The sequence below is a fragment of the Aquarana catesbeiana genome, linkage group LG10 (assembly GCF_042186555.1).
Source record: "Aquarana catesbeiana isolate 2022-GZ linkage group LG10, ASM4218655v1, whole genome shotgun sequence".
Classification (NCBI taxonomy): Eukaryota; Metazoa; Chordata; class Amphibia; order Anura; family Ranidae; genus Aquarana; species Aquarana catesbeiana.
Genome location: NC_133333.1, coordinates 126,263,354 through 126,288,620, shown reverse-complemented (window position 1 = coordinate 126,288,620; position 25,267 = coordinate 126,263,354). Strand labels below are relative to the sequence as shown.

Below are 25,267 nucleotides of genomic sequence, written 5' to 3'. Positions count from 1 at the left end.
GGATTGGAGAACATGTTCTTTACTTCTCATCACATCACAAAACACTTCTGATCATCTGTGTAAAATATCTCACTCCCTACTTCTCCAACCTCCTTCTCCTTGACCCCTATCCAGAGAACTCCTGTCTCTCGGGTGGAGCCCCAAACTATTGTCAGGTACTAGACTCAGCCTGCTGGTTTCTGGCAAGACCCAGACACTGAGTTGGAGACTCCTTCCCTCCGAAAAGTTCCTGTGCTCCAAACCCTGATTAAGAAAATACAAAACATTGAAAAAGATGAAAAACCTGAAAAAACACTTTTCTTCACTCAGAACTGACGTTTGTTTCTGGCCAGATCACCAGGTGAAAACAGAGGGGGAAATCCTAAAAAAGAAAACAAGTGCATCCACCACATCTAATAATTGGTAAGCTGCAATATATTACATTTTTTATTTTGGGTTCAATACCACTTTAAGATAATGTTACCTCCTAGCTACATATGTACAGTGGTGATCAACCAAATCCCAAAGACAAGCCAGACTAAGCATGTGCTACCTTTAAAATAAAATTTCTTCCCAAATGCATTCAAATGAGCAAACAACCATACAACCACACCCTAATGACAAGCCAGTCAAAGCGTGCGTTATCTTTAAATAGGATCTAAGGCAAACTTTTTTTTTTATTTCTGGTAGAATAGGGAATTGTTAAACCCTCTGTAAGATTTTTCCGCCATATTGTGTCCCATTCTAAATATTTGTTTTTGCTTCCTATTCTGTAGACACAACAGGTAGTGAAGGGTATTTCTCCAAATTCAGATAAGTCCCAGTCTTATATATATATATATATATATATATATATATATATATATATATATATATATATATATATATATATATATATATATCCACTGCATACAGTTTAGCTATATCTGACTTCAGGCCGTTCCTGGTGTACTTTTTTCTAATATACTTCAGGCGGTGTACACAGAACACAGTACTGTGCACCACTAGTGCAGTAGCTACAACTTTTCTGGTGGTGTGCACCATACAGTACACCCATAGTTGTTATTACACTTCTGTTGGTGTACACAGTACCATGCACCCATAGTGCAGTTGCTACTACTTTTCTGGTGGTGTACACAGTACACAATACAAACAGTGCACCCATAGTTGCTGTTAGACTTTTGTTGGTGTACACAGTACCGTGCACCCCTAGTGCAGTTGCTACTACTTTTCTGGTGGTGTACACAATACAGTATACCCATAGTTGTTATTACACTTCTGTTGGTGTACACAGTACCGTACACCCCTAGTGCAGTTGATACTACTTTTCTGGTGGTGTATACAATACAGTACACCCATAGTTGTTATTACACTTCTGTTGGTGTACACAGTACCGTGCACCCATAGTGCAGTTGCTACTACTTTTCTGGTGGCGTACACAGTACACAATACAGTGTAGTGTGGTGTTGCAAAACAAAATCCCCATCATGTCCTGAAGGCCACCAAGGAGAGGCAGATGCTCACAGGTCAGTAAAAGAGGGCAAGCAGGCTCAGTGTCTACAGTACACAGTGCTGGTCATGGACATGGTGCATCTTCTGCAGGTGGCCGTGGGGCACTGTTGTCCTTTTTTTCAGCTGCTGGGACAGGGGCATAAAAATTGGGCCTTTGGTGGTGGTGGTGCCACAACACTGTAACCCCTCACAGTTACTCTTGTTGGGCGCAGGAACAGGCCCTGCTGTGAAATAATAGATCAAAAATTGTAATTACATGCCCCTGTTAAACAGGGACAGAAAAATTGGGCCTTAGGCAGTAGTGGTGGTGCCCTAAACCAAAAATATTGTTGGAAGCTAGCATCATCAAGCTTGAGGAGGAATAGGATAGTCACTCAGCATAGGCAGTCTCTTAAGGGATCCCACATCCATAGAAAAAGCAATCAATTAAATCAGCATCTGGTGCTTGATAGCTGCTGCTGATCCAAGACTGATTGATTTTTATGAATGTGAGCCTATCAATGGAGTCTATGGACAGGCGCACTCTATGATCCGTTACAAACCCTCCAGCAGCACTGAATATGCGTTCAGAAAGAACGCTGGATGCAGGACAGGCCAGTAGCTCAATTGCATATTGAGCTAGTTCTGGCCAGTGGTCCATCCTCAAGACCCAGTAACCCAGTGGATGCTCTGTTGGAAAGGTCTCCAAGTCTGCTCTTGCCCCTAGATATTCCTGCACCATGTAATGCAGACGCTGGCGATGGTTGCTTGAACCGATCAGACCTTGGCGCTGAGGACTGAAAAATTGTCTAAAGGCATCGGTCAGCCAGCCACTTTCTCCACTGCTCTTCCTCTGACTGAACGAAGCCTCAGCAACACATTGTCCAGCACCAGGAAATTGTAACCTCACAGGGTCTGGAAATGCATTGCACAAACCTTCCTTCAAGGCCTCCTGAAGATGGTTTATCCTATGCTCCCTCTGCGAAGGCAGGATGAGTTCTGCGACCTTACCCTTGTAACGTGGATCAAGAAGGGTTGCCAGCCAGTAATGATCCCTCTCTTTGATACCACGAATCCTAGGGTCCTTACGCTGCATGGCCTCCCTGATTCTGCAAAGCCTGCGAAAGTTTGCAGAGGCATTCGATTCTGAGTCCTCTGGGTCACTAAGGATCACATGATCTGTAAAAACCTCCTCCCAGCCACATACAACTCCTTGGGTTTCTGGGGACTGAAAACCATCCCTTGAAAACTGCTGCTGAGTGTTATCCTCCACATCCACGCTGACACAATCCTCCTCCTCTTCCTCTTCTTCCTGTGTGTTTGGTGGGCCTGCAGGAATAATATCTGAATAAAGGGAGCCTTGAGAGGTAAGGAAGTTCTCCTCTTCCTCCCGCTGTTCTGCCTCAAGTGCCCTGTCCATTATTCCATGAAGCGTGTGCTCCAACAGCAAGACAAGAGGGACATCACTGATGCATGCATTGTCGCTGCTCACCATCCTCGTGGCCTCATCAAATGGTGACAGGACAGTGCATGCATCCTTGATCAGTAGCCACTGGTGCGGCAAAAAGAAGCCAAGCTCCCCTGACCCTGTCCTGGTGCCATACTCACACAGGTACTCATTGATGGCCCTCTGCTGCATGTGCAGCCGCTGCAGCATTGTCAACATTGAGGTCCACCCTGGTGGACATGTCCCAAATGAGGCAGTTGGTGGGCAGGTTGCATTCCCTTTCAATGTCAGCTAGCCGAGCACTGGCATTGGATGACCGTTGGAAATGACCACAGAATTTTCTGGCCTGCCTCAGGAGATCTTATAAGCTTGGGTACCTGCTCAAGAACCGCTGCACCACCAAATTCAGGATGTGTGCCAAACATGGAACATGGGTCAAGTGTGACTGTCGGAAGGCAGAGAGAAGGTTGGTGCCATTGTCGCAAACAACCATTCCTGGCTGAAGCTGGTGTGGCATCAACCACCTCTGAGCCTGCCTGTGCAGAGCTGACAGAATCTCTGCCCCAGTATGGCTCCTGTCCCCTAAGCAGTGGTTTAACCTTTAACTACATAGAGGGTTCTTTACTGTAAGAGCGGTAAGGATGTGGAATTCGCTTCAATAGGCGGTGGTCTCAGCGGGGGGCATCGATAGTTTCAAGAAACTATTAGATAAGCACCTGAACGACCGCAACATGTATACAATGTAATACTGACATATAATCACACACATAGGTTGGACTTGATGGACTTGTGTCTTTTTCAACCTCACCTATGTAACTCATGCACCGCATGGCATCTTTTTGCCTGAGTGCTTGCGTAGCCCCTTGAACACTTACGGAGCACCACTGGTTCAGAGAACAAATCTGCAGAAGAGGCCATAGAGGAAAAAGAAGAAGAGGGTGTGGAGGAGAGAGCCGTGGCAGAATAACTGCTAGTATTTTTGAGGCGTGGTGGTGGAACAAGCTCCAACAATACTGAACCCTGTCCTGCATCCTTCCCAGCTGCCAGCAGAGTTACCCAGTGCGCCGTGAAGGAAAAGTAACATCCCTGCCCATGCCTGCTAGACCATGAGTCAGTGGTAATATACACCTTACTGCTGACCGCCCTGTACAACAAGACAAAAACATTGCCTTCCACATGCCGGTAGAGAGCTGGAATGGTCTTCCATGAAAAGAAATGGCGTTTTGGAACCTGCAACTGAGGTACACCACATTCCACAAATTCACAAAAGGGGGCAGAGTCTACCAGCTGAAAAGGCAGTAGTTGCAGTGCTAGCAATTTGGCCAAGCTAGCATTCAGACACTGACCATGACATTGTCCTTCTTGGGCACCCCCTCTCTCTAGGCTCACGTTACTCCCTTCCTCAACCTGGGAACCAACATCGGAGCCTTCAAATCGCTGTGCATCCTCCAGCAGCATGTACCCGACACTGTGGTCAAATAGTTCAGGGGACTCCTCCGTGCATGATGGTGGGGCTACGGAAGGAGTGACTGTACAGGAGGACAAGGAGCCTGTTCCACAGGCTGCTTTGGCAGCTGCATAGGAAGGAAAACTATTCTGAACCTGGGTGACAGAGGATGAGGAGGATGAGGACGGCTTTGTTATCCACTCCACCAACTCTTCTGCATGTTCTGGCTTAATAACACGGCCAGCAGCAGAAAAAAAGGACAAGTGTGCCCCACGGCCACCTGCATAGGATGCACCATGTCCACGACCAGCTCTGTTGACTGTAGACACAGACCCTGCTTGCCCTCTTTTAGTGGCCTGTGAGCGTCTGCCTCTCCTTGGTGGCCTTCTGGACATGATGTATATTTTGTTTTGCAACACCGCACTACACTGTATTGTGTACTGTGTACACCACCAGAAAAGTAGTAGCAACTGCACTACGGCTGCACTGTATTGTGTACTGTGTACACAACCAGAAAAGTAGTAGCAACTGCACTATGGCTGCACTGTATTGTGTACTGTGTAAACCACCAGAAAAGTAGTAGCAACTGCACTACGGCTGCACTGTATTGTGTTCTGTGTAAACCACCAGAAAAGTAGTAGCAACTGCACTACGGCTGCACTGTATTGTGTACTGTGTAAACCACCAGAAAAGTAGTATCAACTGCACTACGGCTGCACTGTATTGTAATTACAATTTTTGATCTAATATTTCACAGCAGGGCCCATTCCTGCGCCCAACAAGAGTATCTGTGAGGGGTTACAGTGTTGTGGCACCACCACCACCACCTAAGGCCCAATTTTTCTGCCCCTGTTTAACAGGGGCATGTAATTATAATTCTTGATATAATATTTCACAGCAGGGCCTGTTCCAGCGCCCCCCAAGAGTAACTGTGAGGGCTTACAGTGTTCTGGTACCACCAACACCTAAGGCCCAAGTGTATAGGGCAGGCCGTATAGTATATACAGGCGGTCCCCTATTTTCAAACATCCGACTTACAAACGACTCCTACTTACAAACGGAGGGAGGCAACAGGAAGTGAGAGGAAATCTACTCCTAGGAAGAGAAATTCTCTCTTTTAAGAGTTAATATGGGAAAAAGGTGTCTCCACTGATGCTTTATCACCAATTCTAGTTTCCCTAATAACCCAAAATTTTCAAAATCCAATTCTCATTGGGACAGAAAGTGAGGTGAAATCTTCTGAACAGGGGCACAGACAGCAAAAAAAATGTTACAGAGGTGAAAACCCTTCCCTATGTTACCCGAAAAGCTTTGGCTGGAGCTACACTTTAAAAATGTACCAGTTCCAAATTACAAACAGATTCAACTTAAGAACAAACCTACAGTCCCTATCTTGTTTGTAACCCGGGGACCACCTGTATACTGCTGCTGTTCAGAGTATATAGGGCCTGGGGCCCTTAATATCCATACCAGACCCAAAGGGCCTGGTAATGGGCTGGGGGGGTGTACTCATGCCGTTTTTCTCAATGATTTTCATCTACAATATTTAAAGGAATATTTTACTTTTATTGTTTCACTTTAAACATTATTAAAATCACTGCTCCAGAAAAAACGTCCATTTGTAAAACTTTTTTTTGCATAGATACATGTCCCCTGGGGCAGGACCGGGGTCCCCAAACACTTTTTATGACAATAACTTGCATATTAGTCTTTAAAATTAGCACTTTTGATTTTTCATGTTCAAGTCCCATAGACTTTAAGCGGTGTTCGCACAAATTTTTTGCCTGTTCGCATGTTATGCCGCGAACCGAACCGGGGGGGTGTTCGGCTCATCCCTAGTAGTCGTCAGTACAAATAGAGAGGGTGGACTTCCGCAGCAGAGACAAGAATGAAAATATTAAATTACCCCACAATAATGACAAACATGCATTTTCCAAACACAGACAACCAGAGCATGCACTGTCAATGGCCCTTGTAGACTTGTAGACCTTGTAGACTTGCCAATAGACTAATGAATACAAATATGGCTCTTTGGCCCCTTTAATTTGGACCCCACTGGGATAGTCAGTGCATGAAGCAACTCCAAATGGGTTTTCCTTTTTAGCTTATAGTTCAGATTGCTTATATGTTGTAGTTTAGATTGACAGTTCCGACTTGTATTAAAACTAAAAGGAACATAAAAGGAAGTTATGGGTCAACCCTTCTGTTTCACTGTGATCACCAAAAATGGTTGCTATGGGTTATAAAATCTTGCAAATTGCTGGAGAGACAATAACCATGTCTCCATCATAATTTAAAAAAAAATTATTTTATAATTTATTTTATAATTTTTAAAATTAAAATGATACAAAGAAATTAATTTCAAAAGAGAATGTTTGAAACAGTAAGTGGTAGAATATCATGTGGATAGAGTGGGGGCAACACTCTCCCAAGGTGTATAATCTTGTCACAGCCAAGAGATGTACTCAAATGAAGGAATGTGGTTACAAACTATTGTTTTACCTTATACATTTAATATCATAATCATGATTGTTACTCTATTCATATTAGTAGGGATTATGGGGTGGTAGATTGGACAAGCACTGAATTGCTTTTGACCAATTATTGGTCAAACTTGGGGGAATCCAAAATAATTCTAAGCCAGTTGGCAGATATAGCTAATTCAATCTGACTTTCTTTTAGTTCAAAAAGTTGAAAGTTGTGGCAATGTCTGCCTGATCACCTTGCATTATGTAACTTTGGAACTAGTGTATAGAAAATGATCCCAGTAATGGCACTATTCTTTGAAGAAATATTATATACATGTGTAAGCAAGCTGGTGGGTGCTATATTATGAGAAACTGAGTTAAAGTGGTATTGAACCCATAAAACAATTTATATAAAACAAATTATATATGTATTATTTATTATATTGTATTATATAAAACAAATCAGTCACCACCTTATAGATTTTTGGGGAATTAATGGAGTGAGACTGAGCAGTCCTCTTTTGCTTTACTTGCACATAGAGCCCGTTAAACAAGAGCATTTACTGTAGTTAGATCAGAGTTACTTGCATGCACAGTACGTTGCAATGTTCTTTTATACAAGTAATACACCAATGGCAGATTGCTATTAGAATGAGATCTTTTTTACTGACCTATAATTTAACTATATATATATATATATATATATATATATACACACACACACACGGTATCTCACAAAAGTGAGTACACCCTCACATTTTTGTAAATATTTTATTATGTCTTTTCATGTCACGTCACTGAAGAAATGAGACGTTGCTATAATGTAAAGTAGTGAGTGTACAGCTTGCATAACAGTGTAAATTTGCTGTCCCCTTAAAATAACTCAACACACAGCCATTAATGTCTAAACCCCGGGCAACAAAAGTGAGTACACACCTAAGTGAAATTGTCTAAATTGGGCCCAAAGTGTCAATATTTTGTGTGGCCCCCCAATATTTTTCCAGCATTGCCTTAACCCTCTTGGGCATGGAGTTCACCAGAGCTTCACACGTTGCCATTGGAGTCCTCTCCCACTCCTCCATCAAGGATGTGGATGTTAGAGACCTTGCGTTCCTCCACCTTCCATTTGAGGATGCCCCACAGATGCTCAATAGGGTTTAGGTCTGGAGACATGCTTGGCCAGTCCATCACCTTTACCCTCAGCTTTTTTAGCAAGGCAGTGGTCATCTTGGAGGTGTGTTTGGGGTCGTTATCATGTTGAAATACTGCCCTGCTGCCGAGTCTCCAAAAGGAGGGGATCATGCTCGGCTTCAGTATGTCACAGTACATGTTGGCATTCATGGTTCCCTCACTCATGCAGCCCCAGACCATGACACTCCCTCCACCATGCTTGACTCTAGGCAAGACACACTTGTCTTTGTACTCCTCACCTGGTTGCCGCCCCCCACGCTTGAAACCATCTGAACCAAATACGTTTATCTTGGTCTCATCAGACCACAGGACATGGTTCCAGTAATCCATGTCCTTAGTCTGCTTGTCTTCAGCAAATTGTTTGCGGGCTTTCTTGTGCATCATCTTTAGAAGAGGCTTCCTTCTGGGATGACAGCCATTCAGACCAATCTGATGCAGTTTGCGGCGTATGGTTGAGCACTGACAAGCTGACCTACATCTATTTCCTAAAGACAACCTCTGGATATGACGCTGAGCATGTGCACTCAACTTCTTTGGTCGACCATGGCGAGGCCTTTTCTGAGTGTAACCTGTCCTGTTAAACCACTGTATGGTCTTGGTCACCATGCTGCAACTCAGTTTCAGGGTCTTGGCAATCTTCTAATAGCCTAGGCCATCTTTATTTATAGCAACAGTTCTTTTTTTCAGATCTTCAGAGAGTTCTTTGCCATGAGGTGCCATGTTGAACTTCCAGTGACCAGTATGAGAGAGTGAGAGCGATATCAAATTTAACACACCTGCTCCCCATTCACACCCGAGACCTTGTAAACTAACGAGTCACATGACACAGGGGAGGAAAAATGGCAAATTGGGCCCAATTTGGACATTTTCACTTAGGGGAGTACTCACTTTTGTTGCCAGCGGTTTAGACATTAATGACTGTGTGTTGAGTAATTTTGAGGGGACAGCAAATTTACACTGTTATACAAGCTGTACACTCACCACTTTACATTGTAGCAAAGTGTTGTCACATGAAAAATATAATTAAATATTTATAAAAATGTGAGGGGTGTACTCACTTTTGTGAGAAACTGTGTGTATATATATATATATATATATATATATATATATATATATATATATATATATATATATATATATATATGAATGTATGTAATTATTAAACATATTGTTATCATCACTAAAGAATAAATCCACAGTACATGTTAGGATAGCTTACCATATATCTTTGGATCCCATTGTATTTTTAAGCAATAGCTCTGTGAGAACAATTGTTTTGTAGAAACAGGTAAATGTTGCACATAACATTTCCAGCACTATAATTACTATTATATTAGTTATAATTTGACTGGAAGTAGTAACTCTGTATATGACTTTTACGGCATATTGCTTACCTGAGCCATAACACCACCCAGCCCAGTAAGAGGGTCTCCCCCACTCGCTGTCCCTGTGGTCCACGTAATCTCTGCATAATTGAACATTGCAAAGCTTGATGTCCCATCTGAAATCAGCAGAGCTTGAAATGTATTCACCTGAAAATGTAATTAAAGTATCATGAAAAGCTTTCCTCCATTCTTTATCATCTTTTCAAGACTGGCAGGTTACATTGAAACAAAAAACATGCAACAATGTGATTATATGATTACTTTACAACTAACAAAGAACTTTTTAAAACCAAGAGCTTATATTTTGTTTGAGGGGCATTAAAATACCAGATACAAACTATCTGGTATTGAAAGCAGCTGAAAGTATTTTAAAGACTGTAAAGGGCTGTATAAGCTAATTTGGAACATGATGTAGTTGAACAAAATTTGTAATTGGGAACTTTGTAGTTTGGCATTGTCAACCTTTCCTTCTGAAAACACTATTTTTCTGATTGTCAAGTCACTGACAGAATAAATAAGCAGATTCATAATTTTGGCATTCTAACTTTACATTTGAATATGCTTGTTTATGTCTTAAAGTAGAACTTTAGGCAGATTTTTTTAAACATTAGGAGTGATTGCAACACTTTCCTCTCCTGAGGTGTAGCTCAGTGCCTGATTCCCTCTGTGTCCTTTAAAATCACTACTTGTGATGACACCAGGTACTAAAGAGATCACTGGACTTCCAGTCTGCTGTGGCTGTGAGATCTGTGGCTCTGATACAGGGACGAGATTCTGTTTTATAGCTGACCCCCCCTCTACTTGTCTCTTCACAAAACATTATGTATTACACGTATTGCTTAAGAAAGAATCAATTCCCCATTTTCCCCCTTCCTCTTTTCACATCATAGTCTCCTTTTCTTCTGGAATCTCTATGCTGGCCAAGCTCCTCTGCCCTCACCTCACTACATAACGGTTTATGTAGCAGCCAGTTGGGAGCAAAGGGGAATACAATACCATAGCTAGTCTTTTGGGACTGCTTACATCACATGCAAGATGGCACGTCCAGCAGCAGTTTTAGGGCTTTTTGATGTCTGCACAAGGGAGGCTTTGAAGGTAACTAACTTGCCTAAAATATGTTAAATGTACAAATAATCTTATGGAAAAACTGTTGTCAAAACTGTCTGTTGACAGGGTCTCTTTAAATGTCAACTCTAATTTCATAATCTAGTACTGTCCATACCTATTTTATAAATTTTAAAGAATAGATCTGATTTTAATATACTTTAGCTCATTTATAATATCCAGGCATCTGACGCACGTCTACAAAGATACAATTTTATTTCTTCATTTATCCTGCTGCTGTCCCCTGAGATCCCTATCAGGCTCCGTGACCATCAGACAGTAAAGTTTTTCTGCCAGATGGCTGATAAAGCTATTTGCAGATATTTATAAATGGGAGTAGTTCTACCAAAGAACATATCTATTTAGAAGTTAATGCTCACAGCTTAAATTTACTGCAGGGATAAGCAAGGAGTATGCACATCCAGAGGAATGCCATTGACATACTCCTATACAGAACAAGCAAGAAGTACATATGGATATACAGTATATAAATACAGCAGCAAACAAAACAAAAAAACAGAGTGAGGTCCTCAAAGTCCATACCAGACCCTCCAGGTTTGATATGGATTTTAAGGTTGTAGCCCACACAAAAAAGCATAGCCACCCCCCAAAATCCATACTGGGACCTTATCTAAGCATGGGCCATAGGCGGCCCCCCTGGTAAAGCACTGTGTCCCCGTGTTGATGGAGACAAGGGCCTCTTCCCCACATCCTTGTCCCTGTGGATCTGGGGGTCTGTGGGGGGGGATTATCAGAATCTGGAAGCCCGCTTTAAAATAAGGGGGCCTCTAGATGTCCACCCCCCCCATACACACACACACACAAATGAGTAAGGGGTATGTGGTACCTCTAGTTACTCTTTTACAAAGAAATATTAAGCAGTAAATGAAAATACCACATATAAGTTCTGTATTAAGTAAAAGGCTAAAAAAAGTGTCCCACAGTTTAAACCTACTATTAATCACATGTCACATGTAAATCTATGTAAATCATGATGAACAATGCCTGCTAACCCATCAAAACAAACCAAGCTTGCTCAATGCACTCCTGACTGACTCTAGGCACAAAGAAAACATTTCCTGGCCTGGCAAAGAAATGTAAAATAAAGGGGTAAGAATCTTGAAAAATGTTATTGACCAAATATACAAACTTAAAATCAATACCAGACCCCTTCCTAGGATCAGTGTCTGGTACTGATTTTGGGGGCAACCCCACATCATTTTTCTTCTATACAACATCACTGGTTGTTATGGTGTACCATAACAACCAAGGACTGGTGGGCCCTCAGCTTCCTAGCAACCAACGAGGCGGAGGGGGGCAGATGCATGGGGAAGCTTCCTGAGCAGAAAGTTATCGCATTTAGTGGCAGTAGTAATAGTGCCACTAAATTTAGGACTACTCCCTGCAGCACATGGAGGGTCTTTAAAGCGGGCTGGGGAACAGGCTTTTTGGTTCACTTATTTGCCAAGTGGCAAACAGCCAGAGTTTGTGGTGAAACCTGTGTCACTACAGATGGTAACTCCATCCCTAGGACAATGAGAGGATATGGAGGCAGGAACAAGACTATCAGTAAGCAGTGTAAGCTTTCATGGATCAGAATGCTATGGAATTTGGGCAGATGAGTGCACTGAAAGCTGCTGCAGGTATGTGCAGACACAATTAGGTGTCTGGTCTCTATACTTGTTGGAAGCTTGCTAAGTTAAATAAAACCGTGTGACATTTCATTCAAGACGGCATGCCCAACAACAGTTTCAGGGCTTTTGGATGTCTTTGGAGGCGTTTACAGGTAAACAAATAACATGCATAAAATATATTAGAAGCATATATAATCCTATTGGTAGATTTTTGTTGAAATGAATGGCCTGGTGACATGGTGCCTTTAAAGTAAGAGTCACTTTAAAGAGAAATGATACATATTTCCTTGCCGTCCAGTGATACAACAACTGGGAGCTCCCCACTGGCACAACATCTTCACTCAGACTTCTTCCTGGATCAATCCCAATTCGTCAATTGTGGAGTTTTTCAGATTTTTGGGATTCACATTTTTGCTAGATCTGTGGTAGACATCCATCATCGATACAATTCTCAAAAAGGGTCAGCGAAGGATTTTTCCTTCAACTGCTCAAGAGGTTTAATCTGCCCCAAGAGTTAGTAATACAGTTTTCATTGCTTGAATTGAGTTTGGTCTTTGTACACTATTACTGTTTAGTTTGGTTCTGGCTTCAAGCAAGACAGGAACAGATTACTGTAGACTGCAACATGTGCAGGAAAAATCATTGTTACTGATTTGCCTATAATTCGGGGTTTATATAATTCCTGAGATAGGAAACAGGCAGAGAGGATTGTTGAGGATCCTTTATATGTATCATATTACTTGCTTTATCTGCAGGCCACTGTATGCTAGGACAACTAGATTTAAAAATAGTTTTTTTCTCTAAGTCCTTATGCATGAGATTCTTGAGTTCTGGCTGGGCATCCATCCCTGGGTACATACTGCCCTAAATGTTAGAGCCACTTGGTACATTGTCCTGTCCCAGCAGTTTTCAGCATCTTATTGGGTTTCACAAGCTGCGGGGATGGATGGAACACTGGAATCACATGCACAGGGGCTACATTTTATGTGCATGAGGTCTTAAGCTGTTATATTCAATGATCCTTGAATCTTTTTTGTACAACTGCTATTTTGTAGTTTATAGTATTTCATTTTTTAGATGATTACTGATTTTATAGTGAGACACGGTTTGTATTTTTACCGATTTTTGTGTAAATAGGATTTATATATTCTGTTATTTTTTGAAATGTTGTGAGTAGATTTATAAGTGTGTTGAGGTATAAATGTATATATTTTGGGGATGGGTGTGTATGTTTATGTTCATTGAGCATGATTTTATAAACCGGAAACATATTCTTTGTATATTTGTACATACTTGGCCAAATCATGCTGATTCTGATTTTTGGCCATCTTGATTGGCCAGGCAGGGATTTCAGAACTCCTGTGCACAGCTCAATGTACATTCCAAACAAGCTTGTGAACATGTCTCTTCTGCATTAAAAATCTACATGTTCATACATTTTTTAAGTCAAGTTCTGCTTTAAAGTTTCAAGTATCTTGACATTGCGAATGCTTTTGTCACATGTTTACCAAGCACTTGCCAACGAGTTTGTCATGCTTTTACCCTACATTCTCATTGACTTTTAACAAGGAAAAAAAAACAAACCAGAATTGAATGATTTCAACAGATCCTGCATTATATCAATTACAAATATTTTTTTCTTAGTATTGCAAAGCCAGCACAATAAATTATATTTCAGCAAATCTGGAAAACAACAAAAATCATCAAAAGTTTAAAGCAACATATGATCTACTATGTTTAAATATTCAAATTCCTAATTGTGCATTACAGGAGTGGCGCTGCTTCCTCCATAAAACGTGACCTCATCCCATGTGACCAGGAACACCCACGTGGCTGAGAACAATGGTATATTTGTAAAATGTTTCCTAATTTCTTTAGACACCCTTTTAAGAATTACGGGATCTGTTGTTTCACGGTAGAAAATCTCCCCTCGTATTCCATTATGGACATCAGCCCAGAAAGGAGCAATAAAAGCACGACCATCAGCTAGAGGAAAAGCTTCTGGAGTAAACTGGCTGACGAGAACATTAAATGAAATCACTCCATTGTTGTTAACCTAGTAAAAAATAAAGAGGTGTCAGAGACATAATACTACAGTTATAAGCACATTTAACAGCCCAGATATTTGCATATAAAACTATTCATTTCATATATTTGCGTAAGCTACAGACTTTCACAGTACTTGGCGCCAAGGGCAAATTCTGGGAAATGCAAATGAGGATATTAAAGGTAGGTTTTCAGATTTGCATGAAATGTGATCAAAACTTGGAGTGAGTGTGGTTAATGGTTGGGTTATTTTATAAATACAATAATTTTACATTTTCAAAGGGTGAATTTCAAAAAACAGATCAGGCTCAGAAACTCTAAAATTTACCATAGTATACGGGATACTGTACAGTATGTACCACATTTTAAAGAAGAAAAGGCTGTGAGAGTGACTCAGTCCAGCAAACATGTACAGTAAATGTTGGTTGGATCAAATCACTAGACTTGTGCACAACGTAAAATTAAATTTTGTTTCATTTGCATTCGTAAAACACATAATTTCGTTCTGTTATATTTGTTATGTTACGTTAATTTGTTTTCGGGTAATTTGTTATTTCTGTATCATATAGATATTCGTTATAACTAATCGATTAATTTTATTGTTTAATTGTTGCGTTTTCTCAATAATTTAAAATGTATGTATGTACAGTATCTCACAAAAGTGAGTACACCCCTCACATTTTTGTAAATATTTTATTATATCTTTTCACGTCACAACACTGAAGAAATGAGACTTTGCTATAATATAAAGTAGTGAGTGTACAGCTTGTATAGAAGTGTAAATTTGCTGTCCTCTCAAAATAACTGAACACACAGCTATTAATGTCTAAACTGCTGGCAACAAAAGTGATTACACCCCTAAGTGAAAATGTCCAAATTGGGTCCAAAGTGTCAATATTTGGTATGGCCACCATTATTCTCCAGCACTGCCTTAACCCTCTTGGGCATGAAGTTCACCAGAGCTTCACAGGTTGCCACTGGAGTCCTCTTCCACTCCTCCATGACGGCATCACAGTTGGTGGATGTTAGAGACCTTGCGCTCCACCACCTTCCATTTGAGGATGCCCTACAGATGCTCAATAGGGTTTAGGTCTGGAGACATGATTGACCAGTCCATCACCTTTACTCTCAGCTTCTTTATTGAGGCAGTGGTCGTCTTGGAGGTGTGTTTGGGGTCGTTATTATGTTGGAATACTTCCCTGCGGCCCAATCTCCAAAGGGAGGGGATCATGCTCTGTTTCGGTATGTCATAGTACATGTTGGCATTCATGGTTCCCTCAATGAACTGTAGCTTCCCAGTGCCAGCAGCACTCATGCAGCCCCAGACCATGAAACTCCCACCACCATGCTTGACTGTAGGCAAGACACACTTGTCTTTGTACTCCTCACCTGGTTGCCGCCACACACGCTTGACACCATCTGAACCAAATAAGTTTATCTTAGTCTCATCAGACCACAGGACATAGTTCCAGTAATCCATGTCCTTAGTCTGCTTGTCTTCAGCAAACTGTTGGCCTTCTTGTGCATCATCTTTAGAAGAGGCTTCCTTCTGGGATGACAGCCATGCAGACCAATCTGATGCAGTGTGCAACGTATGGTCTGACAGGCTGACCCCCCACCCCTTCAACCTCTGCAGCAATGCTGGCAGCACTCATACGTCTATTTTCCAAATACAACCTCTGGATATGACGCTAAGCACGTGCACTCAACTTCTTTGGTTGACCATGGCGAGGCCTGTTCTGAGTGTAACCTGTCCTGTTAAACCACTGTATGGTCTTGGCCACCGTGCTGCAGCTCAGTTTCAGGGTCTTGGCAATCTTATAGCCTAGGCCATCTTTATGTAGAGAAAAAATTCTTTTTTTCACATCCTCAGAGAATTCTTTGTCATGAGGTACCATGTTGAACTTCCAATGACCAGTATGAGAGAGTGAGAGCGATAACACCAAAGTTAACACACCTACTCCCCATTCACACATGAGACCTTGTAACACTAATGAGTCACATGACAGGGAAAATCTAATTGGGCCCAATTTGGACATTTTTACTTAGGGGTGTCACTTTTGTTGCCAGCTGTTTAGAGATTAATGGCTGTGTGTTGAGTTATTTTGAGGGGACAGCAAATTTACACTGTTATACAAGCTGTACACTCATTACTTTACGTTGTAGCAAAGTGTCATTTCTTCAGTGTTGTCACATGAAAAGATATAATAAAATATTTACAAAAATGTGAGGGTGTACTCACTTTTGTGAGATACTGTATATATATTCATTATAACGATTCGTAGTTCAGAAAGTCGTTTGTTTATTGAATCCATTAACATACCCAATGACAATAACTCTTCTTCTATGTTCAAATACAATACAATACCCTTCTCACTCAGTTCTCAGGAATGCACTTTGCAAGTAATCCAACCTCCAGCACAAAATTAATCAGCTGATTGGACTGTAAGATTTACTAAGAGTTGACCTTTTGTTTCATTAGACCTTTAACAAAATATTAAATCATGCCGAATGTATTTGTTATTTTCATTATAATTTCTTTCCTATTAGTTTAAATTTATTTTTTTCTTCAGACATTCGGATGCACCTGAATGTCTGAAAGGTGCAAAATTCACCTGAATTTCGTTTCATTATGAAATGAATTGCACATGTCTACAAATCACTCTCACGGTGCTGTACATATATAATGAATGGGTAAGCCAGAGTAAATGAGCAGAAAGGTGATCACTTGCTACTTAATATAAACAGCCTATTGCTACAATTTTCTGAGTTCCTAATTTGTTTCATTTTCAAAATTTGTTCCCACATGCTAATCGGTGAATTATGACATTCAGTGAATCAAGATTCCCTGCAATGCATGCAATGATTTATTGTGCATTTTTACAGGACAATAATAGATACCCACACAGGTTGGCAATCTAATCAGACTAAGCTGTAATAATTTCAAACCTCACAGGCATGTGTGTGCATAAAGATAGATCGATGCCCATCTGCAGTCACAGAGGGGACAGGGAGGGGGCGGGATGAGCACCAACAGCTTACATACAGGAGATTCTCCTGTTTACACTGCGGCCTCTTTAATACAAAGTACTGCCTCCTATAATAGACAGAACAATTGTCCAATGGCAGCCCAGGAGATGGGACTACCTATTACAGAAGCCGCCGAGTAAACAGGAGATTCTTCTGTATGTAATCTGACGGCACTCATCCCGCCCCCTCCCTGTCCCCTCCGAGGCAGCGCTGATAAATACAGTATATATCTTTTGTGGCCCTGGGGGCCACAAAAGATATATGTATCCAAACTACCAGGGGGGCCATATTAAAGCGGAACAGCCCGCGGGCCGGACTTTGGACATGCCTGCTGTAGATAGATAGATAGATAGATAGATAGATAGATAGATAGATAGATAGATAGATAGATAGATAGATATAATTTAGGATTTTAGATGGTTAAGGCAATATAGAATTATATACTTGCGCTGCTGCGCCTGTTGAGCAGAATTAGAAATGCCACTTGAGTCACCAAGAGATATAAGAAATCAGCATGTGTTTCTAGTTGACCCCAAAATTGACCCCTTTTGCTATGTCATTAAATGGTACACATACTGTAGCATAGGAGCTGTTGTAAGCTCCCACACAGATGCCCAGCAATCCCAATAAAAATGGAGATTAACTTGAACTTCCTTATTAGGAATCATTTAATATCTGTCCAACCATCTCACTTCGTATATGGTTCTCTACAAAGTATAAACCACAAATGCCCTTGCTTTCCACAAAAAATTTTACTGTATCTATTTGAAACCATTGCCATAAATGCTACAAACTCACCTTCAAACTACCTCCCCCCTCCATTATATTTTTAATCCTTCCATTCCAGTCAGCTTCACATCATTTTTAAATCCCCTGGGCTCTTACAATTTAGGTATATAGCTAATTCAGTGATCCCCCAACTAAGATCTTTCTAAACCCTCAAAGACAAACAAGCTGATTTGAGATCCCAGTTATATTCCTACTTACAAGTAAGACATATTTTACTGACATACACCCCAGACCTGTACATAGAACATCCGTCCTCTTTTAACAAGCTAAGTTTTCATGATCCCAGCCAACAACACATGATCTCCTCTTTAAATTATGCAACTTTTTGATGACACTGAGTTGCAAAATCTCTACTGTATACGCAGAAATAGGAACAGACTTAAAAGGTAGAAATTCCCCTGCCTCTATGATAACAAATATGAGAAGGAGGCACAGACTACTCTATTTGTATAACATATAGAAAAAATGCAGTATGAGATACTAATGTTTTGGTATATTATGACTGCCAAATTACATATATACAACCCTTGCATTCCTAACCAGTGCTGATGATGTGGTTAGCACACTGAAATCTAGGTGTGGATGTCTTGTAGCAAGTGTTTGGACTCAATACATTTTCTGTTGAGATTCTCATTCTAAGAGACATCTTCCACGCAGAAGAAAGCAGCAAGAAGATAATTATCCACTATACAGGAGATCAGTACGTGTAACTGGTAGCAGTGGAATTTTTCCCCCACTATATAGATACCCTTTCACATCTATCCAAACTGATCACACCAGTCCATTCACCTGCCTATGCTCCAATGTGTATAAATCTAGTGACTATACCGCGTTTAGTAAAAATTATATTAGAGAGAGCTAAACTATTTCTTAGCTGTATGTTTTACTGTTGAATTTGACACTTTCTCTGAGGGCTTCAATTATAAAGGTCCATTCCTCCACCAACAATGATACTATCAAATACATAACTATCTAGATGTAGACCTATTGATTTTATGTATACTGATCTTTGATTCTTGTACAACCATATGCCAATTCGCTACTACGAAAGTACTTGTAACAACATACTACCAATTTCCTTTTCTGTATTAAAGATGTGAAAATCCAATAAAAACACATTTTAAAAAATGACTGCAAACTGAAGCTGGTATCCCGTTTAAGAAGTAGCATACATGTATTTATTTATTAATTAAAAATATGTATTACTTTATGTAATTACAAAAAAAGTCATAAAGTAATTAAGTTATATTCACTTGTTTTTGAAAAAAAAACGATTCTCTTTCAGTCTGGAAAAATGATTCACACTGGAATACCTCTTCTCAGACCCTGAAATTTTAATAATTCTTTATGAATAGTGCAAAACTTTGTAAGGTGGGTGTCAAACAAAATTCCTTATTAAATAACTTTTGGAAATGCAGTTTTAGGGAAAAAAAACACTCACATAAAGTGCTTTGTATGGAACTCCAAAGAATACAAAAGGAACAGAGAGCTTAATTTCAGATGAACTTCCATCATCCACTTTTGGAGTTTTAGTATCATTCTGCCAGAATGGGTACAAAATTGTCTTTGATTGTGCTGTAAATAAAAATATATTTTAAAATGTAACTTCACTTTTGTTGAGAAGAAAACAATCCACTCTGGGTTATATATACATTGCAAGAATTTTAACAACCTTTAGAAGATTCCAAAAAAAAAATCTGTTTCTGTACATCACGGGACACAGAGCCACAGTAATTACTGTATGGGTTAAATAGGCACCTTTAGGTGATGGACACTGGCACACCCTAGACAGGAAGTTTAGCTCCCTATATAACCCCTCCCCTTACTGGGAATACCTCAGTTTTTTCACCAGTGTCTTAGGTGTTGGTCACGAGTAAAGATGTGCTAGCCTGAGCTCCACTAGAATATTCCTTTGCTGGGGCAAGCTATGCAACTGGATCCATTCAAAGTGTCTTTTTAGGCCAAACTGAATGTACCTTGGCCTCGTATCGGAAGAAATTAGGTTTTGCCTGTAATGCTTCTCTTTTTAGAGAGCCGGGATCCAGTGCTTGGTTTTTTCAGCCATATTTCCTGGCGGGGTGCTTTACGGGTCCAAGAGTGTGGAACCCCCGATAAAAAGGGGCCCTTGTCCTTGAAGGTTTTTTTAAACGGAGCCCACCATGAGTGGTGAAGATTGGGTCTGTCTGGTTTACCAAAGAACCCTGCAGCTGGATAAGGTAAGTGGAGAATCCTAAGGAATTTTCTAATTCTTATGGGTTTTCTCCTTTAAGTAAATGTTGTCATGCCTAAAGTCATCACCGGGGGCTGTCAAGAGCCTGATTCCATGCATGCCAGTCTTGCTCTGTGTCAGTACAAGCTGCACGCTTCCTGTAGTCCCAAGCATCAGTTAAGATGTTGGAAGGGGGGCTTTGCTTTTAGACATCCCCCACCTGGACTGAGGTATTTCTTTCACTCCAGGAGGCAGAGGGAGCAGGGACCAGACAGCAGTATTCTGCGCCGCTCCTGCCACCACCACCATAGCATGGCGGTTTTCTTCCAGCACTTTTCCTCCTCTCCTCCACCCCAGCCCCCCTACATGCCGATCCGGTCGGTTCAGAGCCCCGCTCGCATGGGAAAGCAGTCTTTTTTGAAAGAGTGAGGGGGCACAGTGGGAAGTTGGAGGGAGGGGTGGGGCTTAGTGCGGCATCAGCGTGCTTCAACGTTCACAATGCAGGGACTGTGTAGGCTATAAATACACCTTTTGCAGGTGCATTCAACTGATGGAGGGACACAGAACAAACGGGGGCACATTTACTTAAGCATCAGCCTGAGCCTTGATTGCAGCGGCAGTTGCTGAACTATTTGCTCAGTAATGAGTGCATTTTCTGGTAGTAACTCTGCATTTGTGCTTAGCATTATGAGCAGAAGGGGAGATACAAATACCCAAAAAAAGAGGGGCTCAAAGGGATCTCCCTCAGGCTCTTAGGACCCTCCCTCTGCAACACCACCCCCCCTGAAAAGCCTAGGGAGGCTGGTCAGAGCAAGCCATCGGGGTTGTCAGGGGTTGCAACTGCTTCTGGCATTTTAGCCCCTGCATATATTACTGAGGAAGTTTTCTCCTCAGCCATGATTGGACTGGAGGAAAGATTAGCGGCTTTAATCACATCTTCACAGGGTGGAAGAAAAAGCATTAGGTCCCCTTCTACCACCCAGGACCCTCAAACAGGGGAACAGTGGGAGGGGGAAGATAATTTCCCCTCAGGGGACCATGAATAGGCTGATGACTCCTCTTCTGAGGGGGAGGACCTTCTTCAGCTTCACAGGCTGAGAAATTTCTGGTGCAGTCTCTTACTGAAATGGTCCGCTCCACATTTAAGCTACCCTTAACTGAATCGGTTGAAAAGCCCACTTCTTGTTCGGGTTCACTGAAGCCTCTTTAAGCCTTGCGTGCCTTTCCTGTCCATTCATTGCTGGAAAAGCTTATGTATTCTGAGTGGGATCACCCAGATAAGCATTTCTTCCCTCCTAAAAAGTTTTCAACACTTTATCCTATGGAGGAAAAGTTTACAAAGATGTGGGTTATACCAGCAATTGACGATGCCATATCCTCTGTGAATAAAAGTTCAACTTGTCCTGTTGACATTGCTCAAATGCTTAGGGATCCAATCGATAAAAAATTAGAATTCCTGTTAAAAAACATTTTTTCTTTGGCAGGTTCAGTAGCTCAACCTACGGTGGCGGCAATTGGGGTATGTTAATCCTTGAGAGACCACTTGAAATAGGTGCTCAAGGTTTTCTCTGAACAGCAGGCCCAGGATTTAGCCAAGCTGCCAGGGGCTTTGTTTTTTGCAATTGACGCAATCAGAGATTCTATTCTTCAAACCTCTTGCCTTACGCTTGGGTTGGTGCATATGCATAGAAACTTATGGTTGAAAAATTGGTCAGCCGAAGTGCCCTGCAAAAAGCTCCTAGCTGGGTTTCCTTTCCGTGGTGAAAGGCTATTTGGGGATGATTTGGACAAATATATCCAAAATATATAAAGTGGGAAAAGTACCCTTTTGCCAGTTAAGAAAAGGAGTAAACGTCACTCATTTAAACAGGCTCTTTCTCCAGTGCCGGGGACATCAGCCTCCAGGCAGTCGCGACGGCCTCCACCGTCAGGTTCAAGAGGTAAATCTCAGGGTCAACCCCAGGGACAAAAGAAGTCCTGGGAGAGGAAACCTACAAGACAGAATGTTAAAGTCTCTTTATGAGGGGGCACCCTCATTCAATCGAGTGGGGGGAAGACTGCTACAGTTCTTAAGGGTCTGGCAGGAGGAGTTTCAAGACAGATGGGTGGTCTCCACAATAACTCTAGGTTACAAACTAGAGTTCCGAGAATTCCCGTCTCCTCATTTCCTCAGGTCAAATGTTCCCAAAGATCCAGAGAAAAAGCAGTCTCTCCTTCAAGCGTTAGACCACTTTTGTCGCAAAAAGTGATCATGGTGGTCCTCATGGAAGAGCAGGGGTTGGGGTTTTATTCAAACCTTTTCACGGTGCCAAAACCAAATGGAGATGTCAGGCCCATTCTAGATCGCAAAGATCTAAACCGGTTCCTGAAAATTCGCTCTTTTCGCATGGAATCAATCCGATCAGTAGTCTCCATCCTACAAGTAGGAGAACTTCTGGCGTCAATCGACATCAAGGATGCATACCTGCATGTACCTATTTTCCCCACTCATCAGAAATATCTGCGTTTTGAAGTATAAAAACTTAATTTTCAGTTTGTAGCTCTGCCTTTTGGTCTAGCTACTGCACCCCGGGTTTTTACAAAACTTCTGGCCCTTCATCTGTCCAGATTAAGGACTTAAGGTATAACAATTATAGCATAACTAGATGACCTGCTCTTGATAGACTGATCAGTAGCCTGCTTAGACCAAAGCAGGGTCACCACAGTCAACTACCTGGAATACCTAGGTTGGGTCCTCAACCTAGAGAAATCTTCTTTAAAGCCAGTAAGAAGACTAGAGTACTTGGGTCTGGTTATAGATACAGCCCAGAAGAGGGTGTTTTTACCCCAGGCAAAGATCAGCGCCATAAAGGAGCTGGTTCTGGTGGTCAGGGCGAAGAAGGGTCCTTCTATTCGCCTTTGCATGAGGTCGTTGGGAAAGATGGTGGCTTTATTTGAAGCAGTTCCCTATGCTCGGTTTCATTTGAGACTGCTGCAAAACAGTATCCTGTCTGCCTGGAACAAGAAGGTCCAGGCGCTAGATTTTCCGATGTGTTTGTCATCAAAATCACCAAGCCTCCATGGCTCAAATCTGCAAGGCCGCAACTTGGTCTTCAGTCCATACATTCTCCAGATTCTATCAGGTGGATGTAAGAAGACATGAGGATATCGCCTTTAGGCGCAGTGTGCTGCAGGCAGCAGTATAGGTCCTCAGGTCTGATTGCACCCTACTTTTGTTTGTGTCTCCCTCCCCTCAGATAGCATTGCTCTGGGGCATCCCATACAGTAATTACTGTGGCTCTGTGTCCCGTGATGTACGATAAAGAAAATAGGATTTTTATAACAGCTTACCTGTAAAATCCTTTTCTTGGAGTACATCACTAGACACAGAGGTCCATCCCCTCTTTCTGATTACACGTGTATTGCTTTGCTACAAAACTGAGGTACTCCCAGTAAGGGGAGGGGTTATATAGGGAGCTAAACCTTCTGTCTAGGGTGTGCCAGTGTCCATCACCTAAAGGTGCCTATATAACCCATACAGTAATTACTGTGGCTCTGTGTCCCATGATGTACTTCAAGAAAAGGATTTTACAGGTAAGCTGTTATAAAAATCTTATTTTTGAAGAAAAATATGTTTGTTCTACTATGTCAGGGATATGCAATTAGCGGACCTCCAGCTGTTGCAGAACTACAAGTCCCATGAGGTATAGCAAGACTGACAGCCACAAGCATGACATTCAGAAGCAGAGCATGATGGGACTTGTAGTTTTGCAACAGCTGGAGGTCCGCTAATTGCATATCCCTGTACTATGTCCTTTCAAGATTGATTCTTGACTACAAGGGCTTGTTTCATTAAAACCACCTGGTGCTCTTTCAATGTTCTAAAGAGGAAAGTTGCCTGCATCCTTTTAGAAGTTTTTAAACCTTAGGAGGTATCTCACCAAAATTGAAAGTCCTATTGCAGACAGTGCCTAAAATTGTACTTGTATTATAGTGCCAATGTCACTCATTCTCTCAGACATCGGCACTAAATCACAAGATTGGCTCAATCACACAAACAAGAGACAACATTTCTGGGGGCATTCTGTATACCAACACCAAACATGTAGAAAAAGTCATCCAATGATAATTACATTCTCTTCTTATTTTTTGTCAATAAACTTTGGGGAAAAAAATAATTACACAATGTCCAGCTGGCTATCAGAGATAAAATAGGAAGCTCTTAAAACTTGGCTCGTTGCTAAATCCTTCATTGGCATGTCTGACACTACACCACCCAGTCAATCCAATGCCAAAGCATTGGAGCTGGCCAGTTATCTGCCCTTTCTTTAGCATTTTTTGACCAAAGTCCTTGGTTTCAATTACATTGGTTTTTGCAGAGTATAGGGAAGTAGCACAAACCTTTTATAGAAAGTCATGCAGTTTTTATCATTTCTATTACCTAATGTTCTAATCTTTTCATTAATGTTATGCAGGGTAAATGTTTCATTAGTCAACATTTAATAATCAGTTCAACTTATATATATTTACAGACTCATTCTTTGAGCAGAAGAAGGAACAATGAGTATTTTTGTAAAGATTCAGATAACAGGATAAGTTACTTAACATTGCTGACAACATATTTTTTTCACCAGCTAATACACCTAATGATTGTACAAGTATACTAGTATGTCAAAATTTTTATTGAAGGTTCCTCCTACATACCTTGTAATAAGCAGAGTGCAGACCACAGCCCAAGCAGAGAAGAATAATTCATTCTGCAGCAATAAAATATAGTTAGTAAGGAGTTTATTAGTTCCTGTACAGACTGTATGCAGCAGTTTGTTTAATGCCCATTTTCTATTGTCATTACAGCTTGAACATTAGGTTATGGCAGCACACACAGGCCATTATAGAAGCAAGGGTTAATTATCAGCTATATTATGTTTCTTGTGCTCCCTGTTATAGCTGGAAGGTGCTTGTTTTGTTAAATGAATAGGAGCAACAATGGACAACGGTATCGTTTAAGGCTGACATTTAGAGACCTTTGGGGAATGCGTTCCAACTGTACTGTAGTCAGCATAGTCAG

General features: G+C 41.3%; 1 protein-coding gene across 1 annotated transcript in view; it reads right to left on the bottom strand.

Moving 5' to 3' along the window:
* TECTA (tectorin alpha) overlaps nucleotides 1-24,955 on the bottom strand; it is a 193,555-nt gene extending 168,600 nt beyond the window's left edge. Inside the window, exons 1-4 of the mRNA XM_073601118.1 lie at nucleotides 24,904-24,955; nucleotides 19,453-19,586; nucleotides 13,915-14,202; nucleotides 9,418-9,555 (exon numbers count right to left, since the gene is read on the bottom strand). Coding sequence (XP_073457219.1) covers nucleotides 9,418-9,555; nucleotides 13,915-14,202; nucleotides 19,453-19,586; nucleotides 24,904-24,955 — 612 coding nt within the window. The remainder of the gene's footprint in view (nucleotides 1-9,417; nucleotides 9,556-13,914; nucleotides 14,203-19,452; nucleotides 19,587-24,903) is intronic.
* Between the last annotated feature and the right edge of the window lie 312 nt (nucleotides 24,956-25,267).